The 25,460-nt window shown below is 37.4% G+C and overlaps 4 protein-coding genes across 4 annotated transcripts; all 4 read left to right on the top strand.

The window, feature by feature from the left end:
• The first annotated feature begins 2,510 nt into the window (after positions 1-2,510).
• LOC132171340 (enolase (DUF1399)) lies at positions 2,511-7,907 on the top strand. The gene is made up of 8 exons (XM_059582633.2): positions 2,511-2,747; positions 2,835-2,952; positions 3,912-4,292; positions 4,430-4,702; positions 5,540-6,060; positions 6,177-6,301; positions 6,732-6,892; positions 7,000-7,907. Exons 1-8 carry the CDS (start codon positions 2,551-2,553, stop codon positions 7,543-7,545), a joined length of 2,322 nt encoding a protein of 773 aa, XP_059438616.2. The 5' UTR covers positions 2,511-2,550; the 3' UTR covers positions 7,546-7,907.
• An 828-nt stretch (positions 7,908-8,735) lies between these two features.
• Positions 8,736-14,223, top strand: LOC132171218 (F-box family protein). Its single transcript, XM_059582482.2, has 7 exons — positions 8,736-9,859; positions 11,057-11,182; positions 11,284-11,388; positions 11,490-11,889; positions 12,109-12,238; positions 12,334-12,628; positions 13,641-14,223. The coding sequence occupies exons 1-7, from the start codon at positions 9,236-9,238 to the stop codon at positions 13,884-13,886; spliced, it is 1,926 nt and encodes a 641-aa protein (XP_059438465.1). The 5' UTR covers positions 8,736-9,235; the 3' UTR covers positions 13,887-14,223.
• A 670-nt stretch (positions 14,224-14,893) lies between these two features.
• LOC132171750 (Plant invertase/pectin methylesterase inhibitor superfamily) lies at positions 14,894-17,282 on the top strand. Its single transcript, XM_059583143.2, has 2 exons — positions 14,894-15,854; positions 16,434-17,282. Exons 1-2 carry the CDS (start codon positions 14,912-14,914, stop codon positions 17,102-17,104), a joined length of 1,614 nt encoding a protein of 537 aa, XP_059439126.1. The 5' UTR covers positions 14,894-14,911; the 3' UTR covers positions 17,105-17,282.
• Positions 17,283-22,787: 5,505 nt separating this feature from the next.
• LOC132172287 (putative pectinesterase/pectinesterase inhibitor 28) lies at positions 22,788-25,176 on the top strand. Its single transcript, XM_059583761.1, has 2 exons — positions 22,788-24,012; positions 24,398-25,176. The coding sequence occupies exons 1-2, from the start codon at positions 22,983-22,985 to the stop codon at positions 25,096-25,098; spliced, it is 1,731 nt and encodes a 576-aa protein (XP_059439744.1). The 5' UTR covers positions 22,788-22,982; the 3' UTR covers positions 25,099-25,176.
• Positions 25,177-25,460: the final 284 nt, after the last annotated feature.

Below are 25,460 nucleotides of genomic sequence, written 5' to 3' on the forward strand. Positions count from 1 at the left end.
TTGGAGGGCTAAACTTTTGATTCTTAAGAAAAAAAAATACTAGTTATTTCTGATTTTGAAGGTTAATTTTTTGGATTTTTAGATAAAAAAACAGTTTCTTTTCATATTTTTTTGGGGGTCTTTTTATTATTATTATTATTCAAAAATTTTAGGGCCATGCCCCCACCCTCTGCCCTTGTAGGCTTGTAGTTGGTGTTTGATGACATTGTTCGACTGTGATCTTTCAAAATTTGTCCAAAATAAAGTTAATAAAATAATATTTGTTATGTTTTTATTTCATTTGTGGAGAATATTACAATCCTCAAGTGAATTGTTGATGTGCATGTCATACAAAATTTAATTTAAGAGAGCCCCTAAACACATCATCCATTTAAGAAAAATGCAAAAAATGAAAGTGAGATTAATCATACCAAATCAAAATGAGAAAGAAAAAAAAATTCCATAGCTGGCGAACCCAGGCTAGAGACCCATGACATGGGGCGTGGCTAGTGTGCCCCACGGGTTTGACGGGCTGTGACCCGACTGAAAACTCGTTTCTAATGCTCCAATATTTGTTTTTAATGCCTTAAAACTCGATTTTAGATTCAACACTAAAACCTAGAAGTTAAAGGTTAACCCTTTATGAATTTTATCACCCTAAAAGCCATAAAATGTGACTCACAGCGTCGGAGAAGGTGGTTGGTCTGGCCAACCGTGGGTTACCAACGCCGCTTCAAGAGACCCACAGCCACATGTCTCTTTTCTTCTTTTTCTCCTTTCTTCTTTCTCCTTCTTTCTCTTTTCTTCATCAAGTGTATTTGGTTGGAGGTTAATTTTGTGAGCTTATTGTGCTTTAGTTTATGTGTCAGCTTATGAATGGATGCTATAAAGGATGGCTTTTACACCTCATCCTCCTTATTAAAGTTTAACTCTTAATTTAATGGTTCAAATTTAATGAATCGTAGTTGTTTAATGGTTTAAATCTAATTTCACTCTTTTTAAAATTTTTTTCATGAAACACTTAAAATTAAACCTAGACCATTAATCCTCCAACTAGGCTAAAATTCCTCTTTGATCATAAGAACACTCAATAATTGAGTGTGGGTGATAACTGATAACACACCTAGTTTCCCTGAAAATTAATTAGAACAATCGAGGTTTTATGTATTTGTCGTTTCGTTTGAATGAGATTATCCCTTAACATGAAGAATAAAATCTCTAAACCTTGACTTCTTTTTAGATAAATATTGAAAACGACATTGCACTCCCAAGTCTCAACCGCCCTTCCATATTAAACTACCGAATCCATATATCCATGTGATCTTCGACTCTCTTTTGACTATTTTACCTAAAAGTCGTACTGATCAACGGTCATAAAATGGACCAACTTGTATCGTGGGGACCAACTTGTATCGTGGGCACCAACTTGTATGCTGTCCATATCATCCGTGTCCAGCGTTGTGTAGTGCTCACCCACCTCATCATGGGAGTGGCTGGCTGCCTTGGCATTTCTTATACTCAAATCTATTGCACCCACATGTGCCCCATGTGGATTGGGCTCATTTTTTTTTGGGACCCATAAAAAAATGGACCACACTTGAGATAAATTTTGCGTGTATAAAAGTAAGACACCATGATTCTATTATGATTTTTAAATAGCGACATGCCAAGACTATTAAATACATGGAGTAGATTTTATAAATTTAATTAATCTTAGGATGAACTATTTTTCGAGTTTGAACTTCTATTTCTCAAATGGCTAACTATACCATCACGACGATAAAATCCAAACTTCAAGACCAATCGCAAAAGGCCAACGCAAGGAAGTAGAGTAGCACAAATTAATAAGACCCGAGTAGGGGAGAAAACCTGGTAGCTCACTAGCGGTGTTAGCATAACGAATGACAAAATTATACTGTCGAGGACAACCGCTCTATGATTCTAACCCTTCATGCAAAGAATTTGGCTAAGGCCATAATCTGTAAAGCAAGGAATCTAGCCTAGCACCTGGCTAAAGTTATACCCCATTAGCAAACACAACACTTTATATAAAGAGCGGATATACAATCATTTCAAGTAAAATCACACAATCTTTCAAATAAACCTTGACCCTCATTAAGGCAATACATCAAATTTTATATTTTCTTGCTAATTTAAGCATATAGTGTTCCTCCTCTTGTAATCTCAACAAGTTTTGTAGTCTTTATCCTGTTGTACAAGTATTCCTTGACTAAATTTGCAATCAACTGCTTTATCAAAGAATTCCTATAGGCACTCCTACTACCATCTAAATTAGGCTTAAATATTTCAATCTAGATTATATAATCACATGCAATGATTAAAGACATCGAACCATCCAACCCCTTCTTCTACCCGACAACTCCATTGATCGGACTTGCCACGTGGCTAATTTTTCAGACCTTAAACTGTCACTCTCCCTCGTAATAATATTCTCTTTTGTTCTCTCAAATCATTAAACAAAACAAACCCCATGTGAGTTTATTAGTCACAAATCTCTGTCTCCGTCACCCTCTCTCTCTCTCTCTCTCTCTCTCTCTGTGTCTCTACGACATGTCGGAAAGCCGCAACGGCTCTGAACTTTCGGTCAACATATCGGGAAGAAGCCTCAGCGAGATATCGGAAGTGGAAGCGATACGAGTGGGGGTGGATCTCGTATCGGCTTCGAGGCGAAATATCGGGTTCCTGAGGTCGGTGGCGGAGGCTCGGTGGCTTCATGAGAAAGCAACGGTTGTTGAAGCTATAAGAAGGTGAAGAACGGCTCTAGCTAGGCCTTTTTGTTGAAGTACTAATCTGATCATCGGACGGTGAAAAGTGTTGGTTTGATTAATTTGCAGGTACGATGAGGTGTGGATGCCGTTGGTTTCTGATCTGACGGTGGTGGGTTCAACTCCTCCTATGCTTCTTCCTCCTCTTGATGTCGAGTGGGTTTGGTTTTGTCACACTTTGAATCCGGTAAGCCGCAGTTATCTCTCATTAAAGTTTCCTTTGGTTGCTGAGAAAGCATGAGAAAAGAAAATAAAAGTTGTCTTTTTTTTTCTTTTTTTCTTTTTTTCTTTTTTTATTTTTTTATTTTTTTATTTTTTAATTTTTATAAAGAAAGAAAATAAAAACTTTTTGTCAGTAATGCCCACATTTTGGACCCTAGTTGAAACAAAAGATAAAACAAGTGATATATATAGGTATATATTTGGAGAAGTGCTAGAAAGCTAAATAAATTAATTCAATTTTTTTTTTTAAATTGGCGTGACAAAGGTTTTTAAATTAAAAAAATACAATTTCCTCTTTCTCGTCTGCCACTCACGGTTTGCCACGTCAATTTTAAAAATTTTCTGGATTCATTTGTTTGGCTCCTTAATTAATTAGCACTCCCCATATATTTGTCTTAAGAAATTACATGCATGGAACACAATCCTCTTCATTTTAAATGAACTTGAGAGATATCAGTTACTTACTTATATTTGAGGAGTATTTTTGTCTTTTTATTTTTTTATGAGACAAAAGTACCCTTTCACTATAATTAATTGGATACAATTTTAATTCGTGATGCAAAACGTGTCGGTGGGTTGCATTTATGTGTTTTTTTTTTAAAAAGAAATATTTTTTTATAGGATAAATTTTTAATTTTTAAATTTTACGTGGAATACATTATACTAACGTTACAAATTTTGATAATTCGATGTTATAATTGCTAAAATCGTGATGTTTTTAAAAATCCATGTACCAAAACTGTTACTTTTAAAAACATGCAATTTTCAGGTATTAAAATGAGATTTAATTAAATGATTAATTAACATAGTATAAAAAGCAAAAATTTTAAGTTTGAATCCTATTTTTATTGCTTACTTTTCGTTTTAATTAAATATTTTATGTTATCATTTAATTGATTATGAAATGACAACACAATTTTCCAGGTGAATTACCGGCAATATTGCGAGCTAAGGTTCTCAAAACTCATTGGAAAACCAGCGATTTTTAATGAAGAGAACGAAGAGTATGCATTGATGAGATGCAAAGAAAGTTGGAAACGTAAATACCCATCTGAGCCATTCGAGAATGAAGCCGATTCAGACACGCCAATCCCACTTGTCACAAACGAACAACTCTTGGTGGAAGTCACAAAGCATAGATCTTTGTATTCCAAATTCTCAGAGGAATATAGGTCCGAAATTGTCTACTTAATTGCAGCAAGGCAAAGGTACAAGGGATTTTTGAGCATGTTGCAGAGATTTTCTGATGAGTGTTCTCGTTTGGTGCCTGCCTCAGATATTCTACTAATGTGGTTGACCCATCAGGTTGGTTTTCTCTCTATCAATTGCTATTTGGTTTTTCTGGGTTAATTTTGTTTGCATCTATTAGCTTTTTTCATTCAAAGAAGTATCTATGTAATACGAGTATATATGTTTCTGATTTCTGGTGTGCAATAAATCAGAGCTACCCAACGGTATATGAAGAGGACTTGAAGGAGATGGAGGGTGATATGGGGAAGGTGGTGAGTGTGTGGGAAAGTGTGAAGGAAAAAGAGGTGAAAGAGACCAACATGTTGTGGGAGAGGACATATGATCAGCCATATGGGAAAGCTGGTGGAGAAGTAGTCTTGGAATCGGATAAAATTGGCTCAGCCAAGCAGCCAATTTACTGGGAGGTATCAGACACAGATGTTAACTCCAAGTACAAGTCCATGCTACCAAGGTTCTTACTTGAGGTCTGGTTAGCACTCACTCTTTTTCTTAGTGTATTCGTCATTTTCTAAATAACGTTTTTTCTTCTTCGTTTTTTTGGTTGAATAAGTGTTTTGATGTGACGTAAATGTGAAAGTAGTTTTGAGTTTTTTGTGTTGAAAGTTGTTTATTAATGTTTTTACTTTTTTAAGTAGAAAAGGAAAAAGGACAGGGTGCAATTGTGGTTAGACTAAAACTGGATTAAAGGATTTGAGAGTTTCATAAATAATTGGTGTGTTAATATTCATGATCAATTCCAAAAGAGTTTCATGAATAAGTGGTGCATTAACGATCAAATTCCATAGATATCAATATTTATTGATTCAATGGAAGAAAGATGAAGTAATGGAAATTTTTTCTTAATCATAATTTGACAATATTGTAAAATGTGTTTTCTTCTAGATATTATCATCCTCTTTGGGAAACTTATGAGAAGAGTAAATTATTTTAGGTAACTATGCTGATTTTGAGAGTTCTTTGTTGGGGTGCCTCCATTTCATCTTGCTTCTGTGGGTTCTAGATAGTGAGTGAATTAAGTTCAGTAAAACTCAATTTAATTTAGCAAGGTTATTTAGTTAGATATACCTCAATCAAAGCAACCTAATTAGGGGTAATTCATTTTGGGAAAGGCAGCTCCATATGAGGGCACTAGTTATTCAATTAAGGGTACTCCATGTATGCAACAAATGCCAGCTTAATCAATGAAATTTAGTTTTTGATACAACGGTTCGAGGAAATGTCCTTTTGTTTCTGCAACAAAAGACAAATAGAGGTGCTTCATGTCTGCATTAGTGAACCAATTGCTGTTATTTTAAACACAGGTATGTGTGTTCCTAAAGCTCAACTCTGGTATGAAGGCTGCTCAACAAGATGTTACATGTGAATTACTCCGTCTCAGCATGTTAAGATGTCACAGGGAGTTGAAGCTCGATAAATCCATCTCGGACTTTCGGTATGATTCTTGGCATAAAGCTTGGAATCTCTATTGTGAGTTTGGAACAAAGGGAGTCGTACTTGAACTTCGTCGTGAAGGTGGCCACTGTTTCAAAGGAAGTAGCCTGCAAGCAATTGTTACATTCCATTGGAATGACTTGCTAAGAGCACCCTCTCTAACTTTGGAAAGAGAAGTTGCTCAACAAGCAAGAATAGTCGCTTCAATAACTACACCAGTTCAAGCACCTTACTTGTTGAAATGTGTACCTGACCGAGTGACAGATAATTCAGGGGCCATGATATCAGATGTGATTCTGAGAATGAATCGGTATCGGCCTCAGGAAGGTCGTTGGTTATCTCGGACTGTTCTTGATCATGCAGGGAGAGAGTGCTTTGTCGTTAGAATGAGGTAAGCTTTCAAAACTTCAACCTTTGTTCTTTTGAAGAAAACTTTCAATCCTTTTGAGTGAGTGTTATGGTACCGTTGTCCGTTACTTACTAACACAATTTGAATACTAACTGTAGGGTGGGAGGAGGGTTTTGGAGAAGAGGAGGTGAAATTCCCACAGCTGTGAAATGGGAGGATAGGATTATAGAGATACGAGAAGGTTCTTGGTCTTATGTCGCAGGTCCAATTGGGAAAGCCCCAGGTGCGTTGTTTATAAGTTTTCACAAATGCAGAATCTGACATTAGAAATTGAAGAGGGAAGTCTTAGGATTATGAAATCTTGTCTCAATTTGGTCGAAAGGTTTTCCGAGGTTGCTTGTCTCATGTTAAAAATAAGATGCAAAGCTTTGAATTATTTCCTTGCCCTGTCTTTCTCCACACCCAAGTAGACTAAGATTCCAAGTGCTACAAATGAAAATTCCCATTATGTATATCATTTGTGCAAGGACAGCATAAGAATTTATGCCTTCTCTTATAAAGCAAAGTACATGAGAAGCGGATTTTTTTCTTTCTTTCTTAAGAAATCATATATGTTAATGCTAGCTCTTCTGTTCTCTTTAAAGAATCAGCTTTGTATGTCTATAGAATTAAATTTTAAACATTTTTGCTGCCATTGTTGCCATCTAGTACAGAGAAAGTGGTTGGAACGGCAACACCAAAAGAACCACCAGAACAATGGAAAGCTGCATGGAAATTTTCAACAGGAGATGAACTTATGATAGGTTGGGAATCATCTACATCTATATCCGGCCTGAGTTTTTGTCTGGGAAATCAAATGTCTCCAGAATCATCGGTAGGGTAGAACTTTAGTTCTTTTTCTCTTACAATCATGTGTACTACATAAGCAATCTTAGATGCTTTGGTTGATAATTTAGACTATAATCCCATCATTTGAGGCAGATGAAGCTATTGAAAGGGCGAAAAATGCAGTATCAAGTAAAGAAGATGAAGTCAGAGAACAAGGATGAAGAAAGCCAAAACAAGGAAGAGGAAGAGGAAGAGGAAGAGGAGGATGAAGAAGAGGAGGGGTTTGTGACGCTTGTTAGGTTCACAGAGGAGAACCCAACTGGAAGAGCAACAGCTCTTTTGAATTGGAAGCTATTGGTGGTTGAATTGTTGCCTGAAGAGGATGCAGTAATGGTCCTCCTTTTATGCATTTCGATACTCAGAAGTGTGTCAATGATGAAAAAGGAAGATCTGGGATGCTTGCTAACCAGGAGAAGATTAAAGGAAGCAAAGCTTGGAGCAAGAGATTGGGGTTCTGTAATACTTCATCCTTCTTCTTGTTCATCTTCTATTTTTTCACCTTATCTTCAACCTTGGTATTGGAATGCCAAGGCAGTGATGGGATCAGATGGAGTAGATCATATCACAAGGCAACCGGCTTTTAATTACTCACCAGTGGAAGGCAGTGATAATTTGTACAAGCGAGGGATTATTACATGAGAAAACAACCTTTTTTTTTTTTTTTTTTCTACAGACAAATCAACACTGAAAAGTATTGAAATTCCAAAGTATGCTGTGACTTATAGCAAGGTTGTGAGCTTCATGATTTCTTGGGTTGGTATAATAGTACATGAATAAAGTGTTCTTTGACAAGTTTAGCTGATCGTTCATTAATTAAGAGAGAAACATAGATGGCAGCAGAGATCAGAAATATATGGTCAGCAGAAGAAAAGTATAAAACAGGTTGATTTGGGTGAAGAAAAGATTTTTCAAGACAAGCAAACAGAGGGGCTGTTGAGAAAATTTCATGCCATGTACCAATTGTAAAATTTGGGGAAAAAAGTGAACTTTCCTCAACCAATTACACATTTTTATGATTGAACAAATGGGTCATGATCCATTAAACATATAGAGAAGAAGAGTTCTTGAAAAAATTCATTGCAAATAGTGTGGGTTAGCCCTTTTTAGAATTGAAGGGGTGGCTGATCACTCATTTAGAGATGGTAGGATTATTTCATAACCCTCGAGGGGGTGGTTGACCACCCCTCAAAAGCTTTTGAGATAATAGATCACTCTTAAAAACTTTTGAGATGGTCGGATCACCCTTCAAAAGTTTTGAAGGGGTGGCCCAAGCTGCCCAACCACCTCTTAGTGTGGTTAAAGAAGGTTTTTTTTTTTTTGAAAATATATATTTTATTTTAAAATAAATGACATGATAAAGATCATTCATTTAAAATAAATTATCATATTTTTAAGAAAAATTTCTTTTAAACACGTATCTTTCATCGCACTCTTATTATTGGGCTGATGTAATTTTTTTTGAAAAATGTTAGGTGTTCTTCTAATATTATTCTAGTCTTTTAAGTATATATTATTTTTTAAGAATTGAAAGAGAAATAATGATCCCTTAAAAAAAAAAAAAAAAAAAATCCATAAGCACTTAACATATATAAAAAAGTGAGATTGAAAAGGAGTAATCAGCTCTTATGAGAATTACATCCATTTTGGTAAACGTAGCACCACGTGAAGAAATAGAAAACGAAAAGCCTGTGTCGGAAATTGCGTGAAAGCACGTGCACAGGTGGCTGTGGTCCCCGCAACCTTGCCTCTTCAGTCAATTAAGTAGCACCTGCCATTTCTTTCTTTCTATTAATAATTGTTGAAGTCAAACAAATATATGTACGGTCTTCGCACATCTAGGTGGGTCCCTCCAACAACCGTACGAAACAGTACTCCATGACCTTTTCTAAAGCTCCGGCGGTTTCCTGGAACCCACGCTCTTCGACTCTATTCTCCGGTTCCTCTCTCTCTTCTTGCCACGTGTTCTCTCCAGTGTCCCCTCCGTACACCTTCACTGTTCGATTATAGCCACCGAAACAGGCCGCAATGCAACGGTCTAAAACCACTCTCACCGCCGTTCCATTTCCATAAGTCCATAACCATCTCTCTCTCTCTGTCTCTGTAATTTTTTTGGCTCAACAAAAACTCCGATTTACTTCTTCTCCATAACCCGAAACAAAACACCGAGATAATAATCCGGACGAGTAAAACCCGAGTCGGTTGGTTTCGGATTCTCTCCAAAACTACCCACCTGACCTGAGCACGAAAACCCCAATCCTAAATTTCACCAAAGAAGGAAAAAGAAAACAAAAACGTTAATTTTCACGAACAAAACAAAAACCCATTGTAAATGTCGTCGCTTTCTGTATTAACCGAAGACCTGCTGATCCGAGTTTATATCAAACTCAGCTCCGACAAGGACCGGAAGACGTGGCGACTTGTATGCAGGGACTTCCTCCGAGTCGACTTGGCGAGCCGGCGGTCCCTCCGAGTCCTCCGCTTCGAGTTCCTACAGAGCCTGCTCTCCAAGTACACAAACCTCGACTCCCTCGACCTCTCGGTTTGCCCGCGAATCGAGGACGGGACCGTGTCGGTCTTACTCTCTCGGCCCGAGTCAAAGAATTGGACCCGGTACTTGACCCGGCTCACACTGAGTCGGGCAACCGGGTTGAGATACTCCGGGTTGGAGATGCTGGCACGTGCGTGTCCGTGTCTGGAGGCACTGGACGTGTCTCACTGTTGGAAGTACGGCGACAGAGAGGCCTCTGCGATATCGTGCGCCAAAGGGTTGAGGGAGCTGAGGATGGATAAGTGCGTGGGAATTAGCGATGTTGGGTTGGCGAAGATTGCGGTTGGGTGTGAGAGACTGGAGAGGCTGAGCTTGAAGTGGTGCATGGAGATCTCTGATCTGGGTGTCGATCTTTTGTGCAAGAAGTGCTTCGGCTTGAAGGCTCTTGATGTCTCATATCTAAAGGTTCGAGTTCCTCACTCTCTTTTTTTGAAGAATAAGATTGTTATACGAGTGTAATACAATTTGATTATGTGCCAGTAAAATTCAGTCTTTATATTAACGACGACCTATAAACGAAAAAAATCACAGTTGATTTTGATGTTATTTCCGTGTTATATAGTAGTTTACTAAATAACATTAATCTTATTTTGATGCTATATAGCAGTTGATGTGAAGATGTGGGTAATGGGATTGAAATAGGAGTTCTTAGATTTGGGAGTTGAAATTTAAAAGTATTTCATGATCTGGTACATGGGTTTGCTAATAGAATAGAGAAAATGAAGGTAATTCATGGCTTCATACAAAAATGAGAATGAAGGTAATTGGGGCTACAGTGAAGCAAGGTGGTGTACTTCAATTTCACATTTTGCTCTTTGCATTGCTTGTTTTTTCTTCATCAAGTTTAGAAGCTCGTGGGTGCTTGTTTGGTTGATGAGAAAATGAGGAAGTTGAATGTTTGAATTTTAATATATTAAGAGAGAGAGACCGACAGACAGAGAGGGCTAGCGCCATTAATTTTCTTTTGGGAGTATGTTTCTAATTTATGACAGTAAAAGATTAGGCTTCTCTTTTTTTTTCCCCTCATTTATTGATTTATTTTTCTAGTCTTTGCTCTGTTTTTTGATCCTGTTTCTTCTAATTTGAAGTTTTCTTAATGTGTCATATTTCAAGGTTTTTTTCCATCTCTTCATACAACTGAAAGCTCTGCGCAGGAAGTACTAGTACTACTATATGCCTGTTTTTTTTTTTTTTTTTTTTAAAATAAAAATTTTAGTTTTTCAATGGTCTCTATTGTTTTTTTCTTTTTTCGAAATGGGACAATATTCTTCTTCTTCCACTTTTTCTGTTAGGATGCTGAGAAAGTGGAAGAAGAATGGTGAACGAGTTGAAGTTTTAAATGCTAGATTTTTATGGTTTATCTGCCCAACCAAGGGCATTGTGGCCGTTTGGTTAAGTTGGGGTGAGAACATCATATTTTGGTGACCAAACAGCATGCTAGATATAGATTGGAAAATCTCTTCTATTGTTTACCTTTATTTTCAGCAAGCAAACAGAGATTTTTCGGTTTAGGTGCCTTTTTCCTTTACAAAAATACTATGCTTGTGAAATATGACGTATGGTATACTTACCAAAGAAATATGATGCATAGCTGGGTTTCAGGTTACATGTGAATCTCTACGTTCAATTGCTTCTCTGCCGAAACTGGAGGTTTTGGCCATCGTGGGGTGCCCTTTAGTAGATTATGTTGGATTGTGGTTTCTCGAAAATAGATGCCCATTGCTACAGGTGAAATATTTTATAGTTGGGTTGAATATTTTACACATAACATGGTTGACATTAGTAATAATTAATTGTAATGTAAACTGTGTAATTTTCAAGGGCTGCAGGTGATTGATATTTCGAGGTGTGATCTTGTTAATTCCTCGGGTTTAATGTCAGTAGTTAGAGGACATAGTGGTCTTCTGCAGCTCAATGCTGGATACTGTTTTTCGGTGAGTGAATTTCATAGCTCTTTGGTGCATGTATCTGGTTTCACTGATTTTTCTTTTTGTAAGCATAGTTCTTAGTACTTAGATCTTGGAGTTACCTGCAGGGGCTTACGGCAATGGCTCTCCACTGCTTGAAGGACTTGAAGAACCTGAACACAATAAGAATTGATGGTGCTCAAGTTTCTGACTCAAGCTTTCAGATCATCAGCACCAATTGCAAGTCGTTGGTGGAAATTGGGTTGAGCAAATGCATTGGTGTGACAAACACGGGCATCATGCAGCTAGTATCAGGCTGTGTAGATTTGAAGATTGTCAATCTAACGTGTTGCCGCTCCCTCACTGATGCAGCCCTTTCTGCTTTAGCAAACTCTTGCAGGAACCTTGTGTGCCTAAAGTTAGAGTCTTGTGATATGGTCACTGAGAAGAGTCTCGATCAGCTTGGATCATGTTGCTTGCGACTCGAGGAGCTTGATCTCACGGATTGTTGTGGGGTAACTGACAAAGGCAAGTTTTGAAAGTAATTCCCGATGAGTGTCATGAACATTAACTATGGTTAATCTGCCTTCATTGCTTTTAGAAAATGTAGTTAATATGCATGCAGATCCTCCATCTGTTTCATTATCTTAAGCCTGCATTAGTTATGTCCTTGTTCAAATTCATTGTGGCACTTGCATTCCAAATAATCTCTGACACTTTTGAGAGTAACTCTCTTCTTATTTGCAGGACTGCAATATTTGTCTAGATGTTCAGAACTTTCATGCTTGAAATTAGGACTGTGTACAAACATAACAGACAAGGGATTGGCTTATATCGCTTGTAATTGTACAAAAATTACTGAACTTGATTTATATCGGTAATCTAAGCCCGCTAGTCAATTTGATTATGTATTGAGAGTTGACACATAGTTAAGGTGAATTCATTGATTGATCTTTCTGTCTTGGGTTGCAGCTGTACTGGTATAGGAGATGATGGATTCGCTGCGCTATTGAGTGGTTGCAAGAAGTTGACGAAGCTGAACTTGTCATACTGCAGTGGGGTTACCGACAGGGGGATGCAGTATATCGGCTACTTTGAGGACCTCGCCGACCTGGAGATGCGTGGACTTGTCAACATCACAAGTATGGGTTTGACAGCGGTTGCAGCTGGGTGTAAGAGACTGGCAGATTTGGATTTGAAACATTGTGGAACGATTGATGACCCAGGCTTCTGGGCACTTGCTTACTACTCACGGAATATGCGACAGGTATGGTTTCCTTATCTTGAATTGGAATGAGGGTTGTTTTACAGAAAAAAGATGGGAGTACTAAAAACTATTCTTGACTAACATAGCCATCAAGCTTATAGCTATTTGACAATGATATCTAGGATTAGGGGGGAGTTGGTTGGAATTGGAAATGAAAATTGTGTGGTAATGCATGTAAAGCTATAAAGAATGCATACCATGCACGTTTCATTACTTTGCTCTTGCATTTTCAAGGTGTTTTCAAGACAGTATCACTTCCTGTTCTTTTTCTTCAATTGCTTCTACCTTTTGTTTTATATGTTGAAAACAAATTTTGTGTAGAAAAGGAGGAAAAAAAGAAAGATGAAGGGGTATGAGAAAGAGAGATGATATGAGAATAACTAACCTACCATATGAGTAAGCCACACTGTGAGGTAGCTTCCATTCTGTTTAAGTATCACACTATTTTGAACGTTTAGGCAAATAAGATAATGAGCTTTCAAAGTCTCTTGAGTGGTCTACGTTTTCCTTTCCAGCGCTTGAAAGACACTGAGGGATCCTTACTCCTTTGACTCCTTTGATAGAGTTGATAGCTGTCACCTCCTACAACAGATTCAGAGATCCACTGCTATAATACCCCACCATCTGCACTCGTGTCTTACCATTTTCCTATGTTTTTTTATCAAGCAAAGCCTATATGTCCATAGTTTTGCGGTGGATTCTCCTCTTACATATTTTCCGAACTTCAAACAGTAACATTCCTCAAAATTTAGTTGTTATTATGCTTACTAGCAAGCTTTATCCTCTTTGGAATGGAATCTCTAGTTCAATATGTCGCATAAATAATATTGTCGGATTAAAACTAGATAAAAACTGAATGCAACAGAAGTAAGATTTTTTTGTAAAATACAGAACCCATTTTCGGTATAAATCGCCTTCTTTTTTGGCTGCACATCATCAACTAGAATCCTTATAGTGATTTTGGATCTTGGAAGAGTGGTTTTTACTGATGTATATAAATGGTGCATGGCAGATAAATATGAGCTATTGCTCTGTCTCAGATGTGGGGCTGTGCATGGTGATGGGGAACCTAACACGCCTGCAGGATGCCAAGCTGGTGCACCTCACGAAAGTCACATTAAAAGGGTTTGAGCTTGCACTTAGGGCATCCTCTGTGCGGATCAGAAAGGTTAAGTTAATTAGACCGCTCAGATGCTTACTTTCTTCAGAGATACTTGAGACCCTGCATGCAAGGGGTTGCAAGATTAGATGGGATTAAACTACACATCTCAAACTCAAAGTATATTTGCAAGTCAGAAACAATTTTCTTGAAAATCTTGCAGGTACCCTACTCTTTTGGGAAAAGGGTTTCACCGAAAGGTTGGTTTTTTTAAGTTGTCACAATAGATTAATACCACAATGGCATAAGAAAGCAGTTTTTTGTTTGTTTATTTTGACCTTTTTGTGTGTGTTTTGATTCTTCACCCCCTTGTCCCTTCTTGTTTTCTTTCTTTTCATGGGACTAAGCCTTGCTCAATGGCCAATTTAGAGCCATATTGGTTGAGGCAGGATGTATAACTTGAATTTCTTTTCAATTCAATTAGGAATTTAAATTTGATGAAGTGACATTAACATAAACACTCAGAATTTTGCTTTGTTCTTTTTTCTTCCCCCCAAATGTAAAATGGTTCTCTATTTATTTTTCTTAGTTTTATGATGTCTTGTGAGAATAGTCCACTTCTACTTGTCCGAGTCAGATTCGGATTTCCAGCAATTTGATGCCTGGATTGTCAGTGTGAAAAGGCAGGTGAAAATTGTTGTGAATCTTTATCCGTCCAAGCTAGTATGCTAGGGCATAAGATGGTTTACTTAGGTTACACTCCCCGCTCGATGCTGCCTATGATTCTTTATATTCCATGACAATGTGAACTGGGTGTGGGCTTTAACACCATGTGCTCCTATGATTCTCCAAAAGATGGTGCGAGCAAGGAATCCGTTGATTGTGCAACACATGCAACAAGCTATACAGAATCCAATTTAGAGAAGCATTCTAATACTTAGCAACAGGACGAAATAGAGAGGAATAATACTAAACCGTGCCCTCGAAAGAAAGCACAAGTGCTTGAACTTTGCCTAGGGAAAACGCATAAAAGAAAGTAACTTTAAAACCCAAAAGATTAAAACGTTACTTTGAAAGCAAACAATCCCCCACATATTCTCACTTATAAATAATTTATTTTCTTCTGCAAAACAACCATAAACAACTCTTCCTTTCTCCTTCCTTTTCATACCCAAAATTAAAGCATGGCCTTGGCAAATTTTCTTCTTCTTCTCATCCTTTTACCCCACCTTGAAGCTCTCTCCCATGGACCCTCCTCAAACGAACCAGACCAAACCATGCAAGCCATGATGACACAAGCTTGCATCAACATTGACAACCAAAACTCATGCCTCTCAAACATGCAGTCCGAGCTAGAAAAAACGGAGCCTGCAAACCCGTCTTCGATCATAACCGCCGCGCTCAGGATGACGCTCAACGAAGCGAGGCTAGCCATCGAAACGATCACAAAGTTCAATTCCTTGTCTTTCAGCTACCGTGAGCAAATAGCAACGGAGGATTGCAAGGAGCTTCTCGACTTCTCCGTCTCCGAATTGGCATGGTCGTTAGCCGAGATGAAGAACATTCGAGCAGGTTTCAAGAGCGTTCACTACGAAGGAAATCTAAAAGCATGGCTGAGTGCTGCGCTGAGTAACCAGGACACCTGCCTCGAAGGCTTTGAGGGCACAGACAGACATGTCGAACGTTTCATTAGAGGAAGCTTGAAAGAAGTCACGCAGCTTATTGGCAATGTTTTGGCTTTGTACACTCAATTACATAGCTTGCCATTCAAGCCACCTCGAAATAGTACAACAAAAACAGAGAAAAGTTCGGAGTTTCCGAAATGGATGACAGAAGGCGATCAAGAGCTTCTGAAATCTCGCACAAAAGGCATGCACGTAGATGCCATTGTGGCGTTGGATGGGAGTGGCCACTATCGCACAATCACAGAAGCCATTGTAGCAGCTCCAAGCTATAGCAATAGGAGGTATATCATATATGTGAAGAAGGGAGTTTATAGGGAGAACATAGATATGAAGAAGAAGAAAACCAATATTATGATTGTTGGCGATGGGATGAGACAGACCATTGTCACAGGCAATCGACATTTCATGCAAGGATGGACAACATTTCGAACTGCAACTGTTGGTGAGTAACTTGCCTTTCTATTTCTTAATGTTTTTTGTTGGCCCATGTCACAATAGTACCAAATTTTGCATTAATTACATAATTCAAGTCACGTTCGTTTTTGTTTGAGAAACTTCAATTATACCCTCGAAAGTAACACCGTAACTTTTAATTTTTGCAATTTCAATATCCCAATAATTTTTTCCTTTTAACATCACCCTTTTTTTTTTTTTTTCCTTCTAAAAGGTCCAAAATGCCCCCCTTTCAAATAAAAATAAATGAAAATTATGGTGATCCACCGCCAGCCGTGGGTCAGTCTAGATCCACATTTGGCTGTGGGTCACCTGAATTTTCACACCTTTTTTTTTTTTTTTGGAAAGTGGGACATTTTGGGCATTTTAACAAAACAAATGGGTGAAATTAATAGGGAAAAATTCTTGAGATACCTACATTGCAAAAATTAAAAGTTTAAGATTATGATTGCAAAATTCGATACTTTGGGAGGTAAGCAAAGGTCTTTTTTTTTTTTTTTTTTTTTTTTTTTATCTAACATGCAAATGACTTCTTTTGGTAATGAATTTTTGTTGTTGTTGCTTGTAGCGGTCTCCGGGAAGGGATTTATAGCAAGGGACATAACATTTCGGAACATGGCCGGACCCGAAAACCATCAAGCTGTTGCGCTCCGTGTCGACTCCGACCAGTCGGCCTTCTACCGGTGCAGCATGGAAGGGTACCAAGACACCCTCTATGCCCATTCTCTCCGCCAATTCTACCGTGAATGTAATATATATGGCACCATAGACTTCATTTTTGGTAATGGGGCAGCCGTCCTCCAAAATTGCAAAATATTCACCAGAGTGCCTCTTCCACTACAAAAGGTCACAATCACAGCCCAAGGAAGGAAAAACCCACATCAGAGCACTGGGTTTTCAATCCAAGATAGCTACATTTTTGCTACCCAACCAACCTATTTAGGGAGGCCATGGAAGCAATATTCTAGGACTGTTTTTATTAACACTTACATGGGTGGTCTAGTCCAGCCAAGAGGGTGGCTTGAGTGGTATGGAGACTTTGCCTTGACCACATTGTGGTATGGGGAATATAGGAACTATGGGCCCGGGGCAGTGCTTTCCGGACGGGTCACATGGCCGGGGTATCACATTATTAGAGATGCTGCCACCGCTAATTTCTTCACCGTTGGGCGGTTCATCGACGGGCGGTCGTGGTTGCCGGGTACCGGCATCAAGTTTACAGCGGGTTTAGGCAATTAAGCATTGTATCTTAATATTATGTCAGTTGTGCTCATTTTCATGGTTTAGTACTAGTGGAAAACAGTCCTAGAATATTGACACAGATTAAAATAAGCACATGGTATTATCGTGTTAGTTAGTGACACAGATTAAACCTTGTTGAATAGGCTATGTAATGTGTATTGGACAAGTTTCACATTGTGATGGGAGTTGATTGGATGTATACATTTATCAACTAGATGGGTCCATTTAATATTGCGTTAAACCACAAATGCCAAAAACGTCTTTAATCCTTTAAGTTGTTTCATCAAATTAAAAAAAGAAAAAAGAAAAAAAGAAAGAAAGGTTGTTTCATCAAAGCTCCATAATTAAAGTCCGTTCACAGTATCTTACCTTTCAATGTATATTATATTTACCTATCATTCATAATTTTTTTTTAGTGTTGATGCTTATTGGGAATAAACCCACTCAACTAAACGTTGCCAGATACAGAGGCCCACTGATGCCGGCCCACAAAAAACTATCGATCCAAATCCCAGGTCTGGCATAACCCGAGAAAGCCTAGAAAGCGATGACTCCCGAGGGTAGAACTGGACTGGAAGAATATAGATTATGTTTGGCAAATGAGTAGACTTAGGAAGTGGGCCGAAATTATAGCAGATTTGATTGATGTGAAAGAAAAAAAGTAAAAATGTTTTGTATAAAAAAGTGAAAAATTTTGTTTTGTAATAATTTTTTTTATTTGAATAGTAATAAAAAGTGATTAATGTGATATAAAAAGTAAGAATATTGAGGTTAATTGTGAAAAGATTTTTTTGAAATTTTGGGTGCGGACCTGGAAGGACCAGATTTGGACCCTAGGTACAACCTTAGACTGAATTATTGCACATTAATCATATATTACTCAGATTCACTTCTTGGAGCGTGCTTATCACACCATACCAAAAACTGTTATAACAAGGCTTATTATTGTCATTGGAAAGCTAGGATACCAAAGAAATTGTAATGGATTTAGGCTTATGGATATTTAGATTTATGCTTATAAATTATACATTATATAAGCATTCTATAAATACATTAAATTGCCACTTATTACAATGTTAATTAAGCTATTATCTCGAAGATTATTATATATGTTGCATATATGTATCTTGGGGCTCAACTGAGCCCCATCTAAAACCCAACTTTTGTGAACATATGTTTTGATTTTTTCTCTTTTTTGAAATTTCAATTTTGAACTTGACACAACTCTTATGTGGCTTTGTGCCACGCAAGTAAAAGTTGGGTCTTAAATGTGGTTTAGTTGAGCCCCTATCATATCTCAAATGAAAAAGGAGTTACAGTACTGGTTTTTAGCTGTCTCCGTGGTTTTCTACATGTATTTTTGTTTTCTTCTTCCCCTAATTAGTATGGTTTTTTTTTATCAAGCTAGATCATCTACAATTTTAGACAAATTGTAAATTCTTAAATTACAAAATTTAAGCCGTCTCTAAGCATTGAAACACTTTAAAAAAATATCACATATAAAAAAGGGTTAACAACTTTATTAGTACCTTGGTTTACACTTCTTAATTTTTTCTCTCTTATGTTTGCAAAACAGCAAAATGTGATACCTAACCTATGGGAAATAGCAAAAATCGATACCTCATTAGTTTTCGTTAGTCTAAATTAACAAAATTCCACGCTATCGACATGTGTCACTCCCAAAATATGCCACGTGTTCTAAAAATTAAAAATAAAAAAATAGCAAGTTGAATCTGGGTACACTTTGGGAAGCCTAATCATTGAAGAGCAAGTTGAATCTTTGGCCGTCAACCTTCATCACATCAGCCAAAGCGAGCTCGTTGAGGTGAACCAGATATTAATTTTTTTTTTTTTTTTTTTTCAATTTTTTTATTATTAATTATTTTTAATTTTTAAGGCACGTAGCATATTTTGGGAGTGATATGTGTCGATGACGTGGAATTTCGTTAATTTAGACTGACAGAAACTAACGAGGTATCGATTTTGCTATTTCCCATAGGTTATGTATCACATTTTGCTGTTTTACAAACATAGGGAAAAAAGGTAAAAAAATGTAAATCAAGATACTAATAAAGTAGTTAATCCTATAAAAAATGTGATAAGTTATCGAGGTAGCCAAAATAGTTTTCCTCCCAAAATGCTCTTTTTTTTAACCTTATGTAGAAATGCTTATTCTTTAGAAAACCAAAAAAAATTGGCCTAAATTTGTAATTTGAGAATCTATAAATTCAAAAAAGTAGTAGGAGATTGTCTTAATGTTGTAGGGCTGTTTGTTGTGCTTTGTTTGATTGATTGAGAGTTTGAAGCTGTTGTTATCTTCGAAGTTTGCTGCTATTTTTGTCTACTCTTGGATAAAATTTCTCATTAAAAAAAAATTAATTACTATGATGAAATCTTCTTGGGAGCTAATTAGTTAGAGACGGATAAAGAGTAACTATCTATTTATTTTTAGGCTAATAAGAAATAGATCTCTAATTTAGAATCGTCCTAGTCCTAGTCAAGAGTCGAGACCTAATTAGTCTATTATGTAATCAATAGTATACCCTTTCTATATTTAAAGAGGGGAAGTATCAATAAGAAAAATATGAGTCGAATATTATTTTAGAACTTAGTTTACTGTGTTTTAGAGATCACCGCTTCCTTGAAGTAGATCGAGATGTACATTAGAAGTTACGGCTCCCTAGAACAAGCTAATCTATCCCTTTCCATGCTTTGTCACTAGGACCAACTACGTGTCACACTCATGACTCAACCCCCTTTAACAACAATGTAAAAAAAAAAACAAACAAACAAACAAACTTACATAGGACAAAGTTTTCCTTCAAATTAAGTTGTACATGTGACTTCAAACATGTACTTCTCACATGTTTTTTTTAATACCCTAATGTGCATAAACCACCGTTAACTCCAAAAATCTTCCATCCGCCTAGAATTTATTTTCTCCCTTACGACCTCACGCCTTCATCTCTCCCTCCCCTATGGCACCTAGGGGTGGAACCATGCTTTTGAGTGTGGGGGGACGATATATATATATATATTTCTAATTAAAAGGGTAGGCCGGAGAGATCAATTGTGGCTATCTTACTTGGGCGTGACCATAGTAACACCTACTTATAGATACATATGGTGAGATATAATTTCATAGTAAAGCACAAGTCATTTTTGTTAGAATTTTATTATATTTCTTATTACCACTAACAAGTGAAAGAATGCCAAATAAATTAATGAGTTCAAACCCATCAAATATTTAAGTTAATTAACAACAATGAAAGCTAAAAAACAAAACTTGTATAATTTTTCTACATTAAAATACAGTAAATACTTATTCAAAATCTTAATCTTATGGCATCAAAACACATAATAGCATAAATTATTAGCAATATAAACTAAGCACAATCTATATGGTTCAAGAAAAATTGTATGAATTGTTTCTCCTAAAGCTCCCAACAACAATAATATTGAGATTCTGAGACAAGCCAAAACAATGCTGCAGCCTACAATAATAAAAATAACCCAAATTTTAATCTCATGAAATCTTAAAAATTAGTTAAGTCAAAATGTTAGTTTTAATCTTTAACAACTAAGCCATACAGCCCACACCAACTAATAACTATTAACTAAGCAGCTAGTCCTTAGCGTCTAAGTCATTATTTAATTTAATTTTTTTTCTAATTCACTAAGCCACTAACACATACTCACTTGACACTTGGGACACTTGGCCACTAAGTTCACACTCCATGCCCACTCCCTCTGCAACATTGAAACTTGCAATTTGCAAGACTCCAAGTGTATTTTCTAATGAATAAAAAATATATATCTAACAAAGTAACAAATTAACAATGCATTTAAGTCACAAAGACAAAAGATTGAAAGGATTAAAGGAACTTTGAGATAAGATGAAGTGACGAACAGCCTGCACAATTGTTTGTTGAGAACTGAGGTGAACACTGAACAGCAAGACTTCGTTCAGATGAACTGCAAGCAGCAAGACATAGGTGATAGGAATGAACACAACAAATTACAGCTAGCGGTAAGACTTTTTGGTTTTAGAGAGATAGAGTCTGGTCCGAGAGAGAGAGTGTGAGAGGAAAAAAAAAGTCTTCTAGAGAGAGTACAATGAGAAAGAGAGTTTGGGGGGACATTTTTTTAAATTTGGAGGGACAAATTTCTAAATTTGGGGGATAGATAAATAAAATATATGTACTTTATAGAAAATTTTGACAACTTTGGGGGACATTCGTCCCCCCACCCATACATGTAGTTCCGCCCCTGATGGCACCCAAAAAAAACCTTGCAGAGATTTGACATACAAGGGGTGGGGAGGGATATAAAGAAGATATTTGGTTGGATCAAGAGGATCTTTGATCTTGTAATTGATCGTCGAAAAAGATTAAAAGTAGAGGGGCCAAAGAAGAAAGAAAGCAAGGACTTTTTGCAATTCCTTCTTGAATACAGAGACCAAGACACAGGAAGATCAATCTCCCTGCCTCAAATCAAAGCCTTGCTTTTGGTAAAGCTTAGAAAACTCTCACCAAGGGCGTTGAATTTTCTAATCTTTACAATTTTTCTCTATTATCCGTTTTCTCTAATTTTTTGGGTTTGTCATATAATTTTCTGGGTTTGTCAATTTTATAACAAAAAGGTGCGGTGGGGCAACAAGATTCTCCTAATTCCTAGGCTGCTTTCTCTACAAGTATTGTTGGGTGCCGTAGGGGAGGGAGAGGCGGAGACGTGAGGAAGATTAGACGTAAGGGAGAAAACAAATTTTAGATGAAAGATTTTTGGAGTTAACGGTGGATTGTGGACATTAGGGTATTAAAAAAAACTTCTCACATGTTTGAGGACACATGTCAATTTTAGAGATTAGATTGGAAGAAGTTTGGAGGAAAACTTTGTCCGCTTATATATCCTTGAAGCTATTTAAACTCAAATTAAAAAATAAAATAAAATAAAATAAAAAAGAGAAAAAAGCCACCTGGCCACCTCCAATTAACTGTGGTCGTTCAACAATCACTTATCTTTCTTTTTTTCTTTTTTTTTTTTAAAAAAAATTGTATTTTTATTTTATTTTTTTATTTGAGGCTATTAATTTATATCATTTTACATCTAAAAACTGCGTGTGTTCTCTTCGTAATCAGATTCCGTCTAATTTAATGGACTGGCCTAATGGGAAGGAGTTTTTTTTTTTTTTTTTCTTAGAAATGATAGTTTAAGACGGTTGAGTATAACAAGCAGTAGCTTATGCCAGCAACTTGTAAACAAATGATAGTTAAAGGTGGTTAAAATGTAAGGTTTTTTTTTTTTTTTTTTTTATTTAAAAAAAAGGCAAAGGTTTCATATATAATATGTTACAATATTTGGCTGGACATCTAACTCATGCTATTTGGAATTATTTTTCTGTCAATATTAATTGTTTATTGGTATTTGTATTTTAACCCGTGTTTTTTCTCTTAACCATCAACAAGGTGCCTCTCCTCCCCCCTTCTATTTTTCACCTTTCATTTTTTAGACAAAAAAGGAGAAGTGGACAGCAACCATATCTCCAAGCCTCATGTTTTTATGCGTTTGTTATAACCTTCTTTCTTTAATTAGATCCATGGCTTTCTTTCTTCTCCCATCCCATATATATATATATATATCATTCCCTCAAAACCCAATTATCAAACACCTATGATCTTAATCTTCGAAGGGGACTCCAAAGCTTGATCAAAAAAGCTCTGAAGCCCCTTTCTTTCTATCTTTCTTTTCCTTATGCATTTTGAGCACCTATAGCCCTCCATTTCTTGCCTTGCAGGGAGAACTTAATTTTTTGATCCAAAGAAAGAAAAACAAAGCTTATTTGTTATTCCTTTAATTTACTCCCTCAAGGTTCAAAATGTCTAATGGTGATGATGATTCACGCAGAAGAAAGAGAATTGCCCTCATCAGTTTCTCTTCCATTTTTCTTGTAGCCATGGTGGTTGCTGTCACTGTCGGTGTTAGCCTTAGCCATGATCAAAACAAATCCAACGATTCTAAAAATGGTAGCAAGTCTGATGACGATATATACACCTCATCCAAAGCCATCCAATCAATCTGCGCTCCCACTGATTACAAACGGGAATGTGTCAGCAGCCTCTCCTCTGTGGCAGGAAACACGACAGACTCCAGAGAACTCATCATTGCTGTGTTTAAGGCTGCAATGAACCAAATCAACGAGGGTGCTAAGAAGTCAACCCTCTTGCAAGATCTGGAGAAGGATCCAATGGCCAAGAAGGCCCTCGAGGATTGCAAAGAGCTCATGGACTTTGCGGTTGATGAGCTGCAGCACTCTGCCAGCCGATTTGGGGATTTAGATATCACCAAACTTGATGACGTGGTTATTGATTTGAGGACTTGGCTAAGCGCTGTCGTCACATACCAAGAAACTTGCTTGGATGGATTCCAGAACACAACAGGTGATGCGGGAAAGAAAATGAGGGAGGCTTTGACCACAGCCATGCACTTGAGCAGCAATGGCCTAGCCATTGTCTCTGGCATGTCAAGTTTACTAGCAGACTTACAGATTCCGGGGTTTGGTGGCAGCCGCCGTCGTCTCCTTCGAGATGTTGTCAGCGACAACTGGTCGAATCCCGGAGTTCGGAGACTCCTCCAGGTGATTCCGACCGAGATTGAGCCCAACATTATTGTGGCTAAGGATGGGAGTGGAAAGTTCAAGACCATCAATGAGGCAGTGCTTGAAATCCCAAAGAGAAGCAACCAGACCTTTGTAATCTACATCAAGGAAGGAGTTTATGAGGAGTATGTCCACATAAACACGTCAATGACACATGTTATGATGATCGGTGATGGAGCTCAAAAGACAAGGATCACAGGAAACCAGAGCTACATTGATGGCACACCCACCTTCAAAACTTCAACCTTTGGTACGTAATTCTAACCAAATCGTCCCCTCCATACCAAAAGTTGAGAACAATTCTCGTTTTCAAACCGCATGTAACTATGTTTGTTTTAAAAAATGAGCGATTTTAAAGGTAAAACTGTAATTCGAAATGTCAAAAACTGAGATGACATGATAGTGAAAATTATTATTCGATCGGATCAACAAATTAAGGCTTGAAAGAAAAAAAAAAAAAAAAAAAAGTGAATTTTTATTGTGAACGATTTGCCGATCCCGAGCCTGTATGTTCGTGAGTAGCTCGATACAGCCTTATTAATGGCATTATGTTATAATTGCTAATTAAGGTAGCATGTTCATTTCTATGATATGATTATCTTTGTGAGAAATAATAATTTAACATGTGCGTGCAGCTGTAACCGGAGATTACTTCACTGCCAAGAATATTGGGTTTGAGAACTCCGCCGGTGCCGCGAAACATCAGGCGGTGGCACTGAAGGTCCAATCCGACTTTTCAACATTCTACAACTGCTCCATGGATGGGTACCAAGACACCCTTTACGTCCACACAAAGCGCCAATTCTACCGCGACTGCACCATCTCCGGCACAATTGACTTCGTCTTCGGTGACGCCACCGCCATCTTCCAAAATTGCACATTCGTCGTCCGAAAGCCAATGGACAACCAACAATGCATCGTGACCGCACAAGGCAGGAAGGAGAGCCTGCAGGCGTCTGGTATTGTCCTGCAAGGCTGCAGCATCGTCTCAGACCCGGCATTCTTCCCGGTGAGATTCGAACGCAGGGCATATCTGGGTCGTCCATGGAAGGCGTTCTCGAGGACCATAATCATGGAGACCCACATTGACGACTTGATCCAGCCGCAAGGGTGGCTGCCTTGGGTGGGGGATTTCGCGCTGGACACTTGCTTTTACGCCGAATTCCAAAACACAGGCCCCGGCGCTAACTCGACAGGGCGTGTAAATTGGGCGGGAGTGAAGAAGAACATCACACGTGAAGAAGTGTTGGAGTATACTGCAGGGAGATTCTTTTTGGGTGATGAGTGGATTAAGGATGCCCAAGTGCCTTACATTAGTGGGATGATCACCAGTTAATTAAGTCGGCGTAGAAGAAATTTCATACGGATCATGAGAGAGTACTGTACGTCTAATATATAAAATGTTTTTCCGGCCCGTTCGTGTTCATCTCTGATTCTTGTGGTTTTCTTGATTGATTGTTGTGGTTTGATGAAATATATATATATATATATATATATATATATATATATATATATATATAACATCGTTGTTTTAAAAAGCAGTTAACGATTATTAGGGTTATTAACCGCCGATTAACCGCATAGGCAATTAGTAGATTTTACTAACCATATATATATATATATATATATATATATATATATATATATATATAAAGGCGGTTAGAGATTTTTTTTAACCGCATTCAAAAGCGGTTAGTG

This window comes from Corylus avellana, chromosome 1, assembly GCF_965113065.1.
Source record: "Corylus avellana chromosome 1, dhCorAvel1.hap1.2, whole genome shotgun sequence".
In the NCBI taxonomy this organism is placed as follows: domain Eukaryota; kingdom Viridiplantae; phylum Streptophyta; class Magnoliopsida; order Fagales; family Betulaceae; genus Corylus; species Corylus avellana.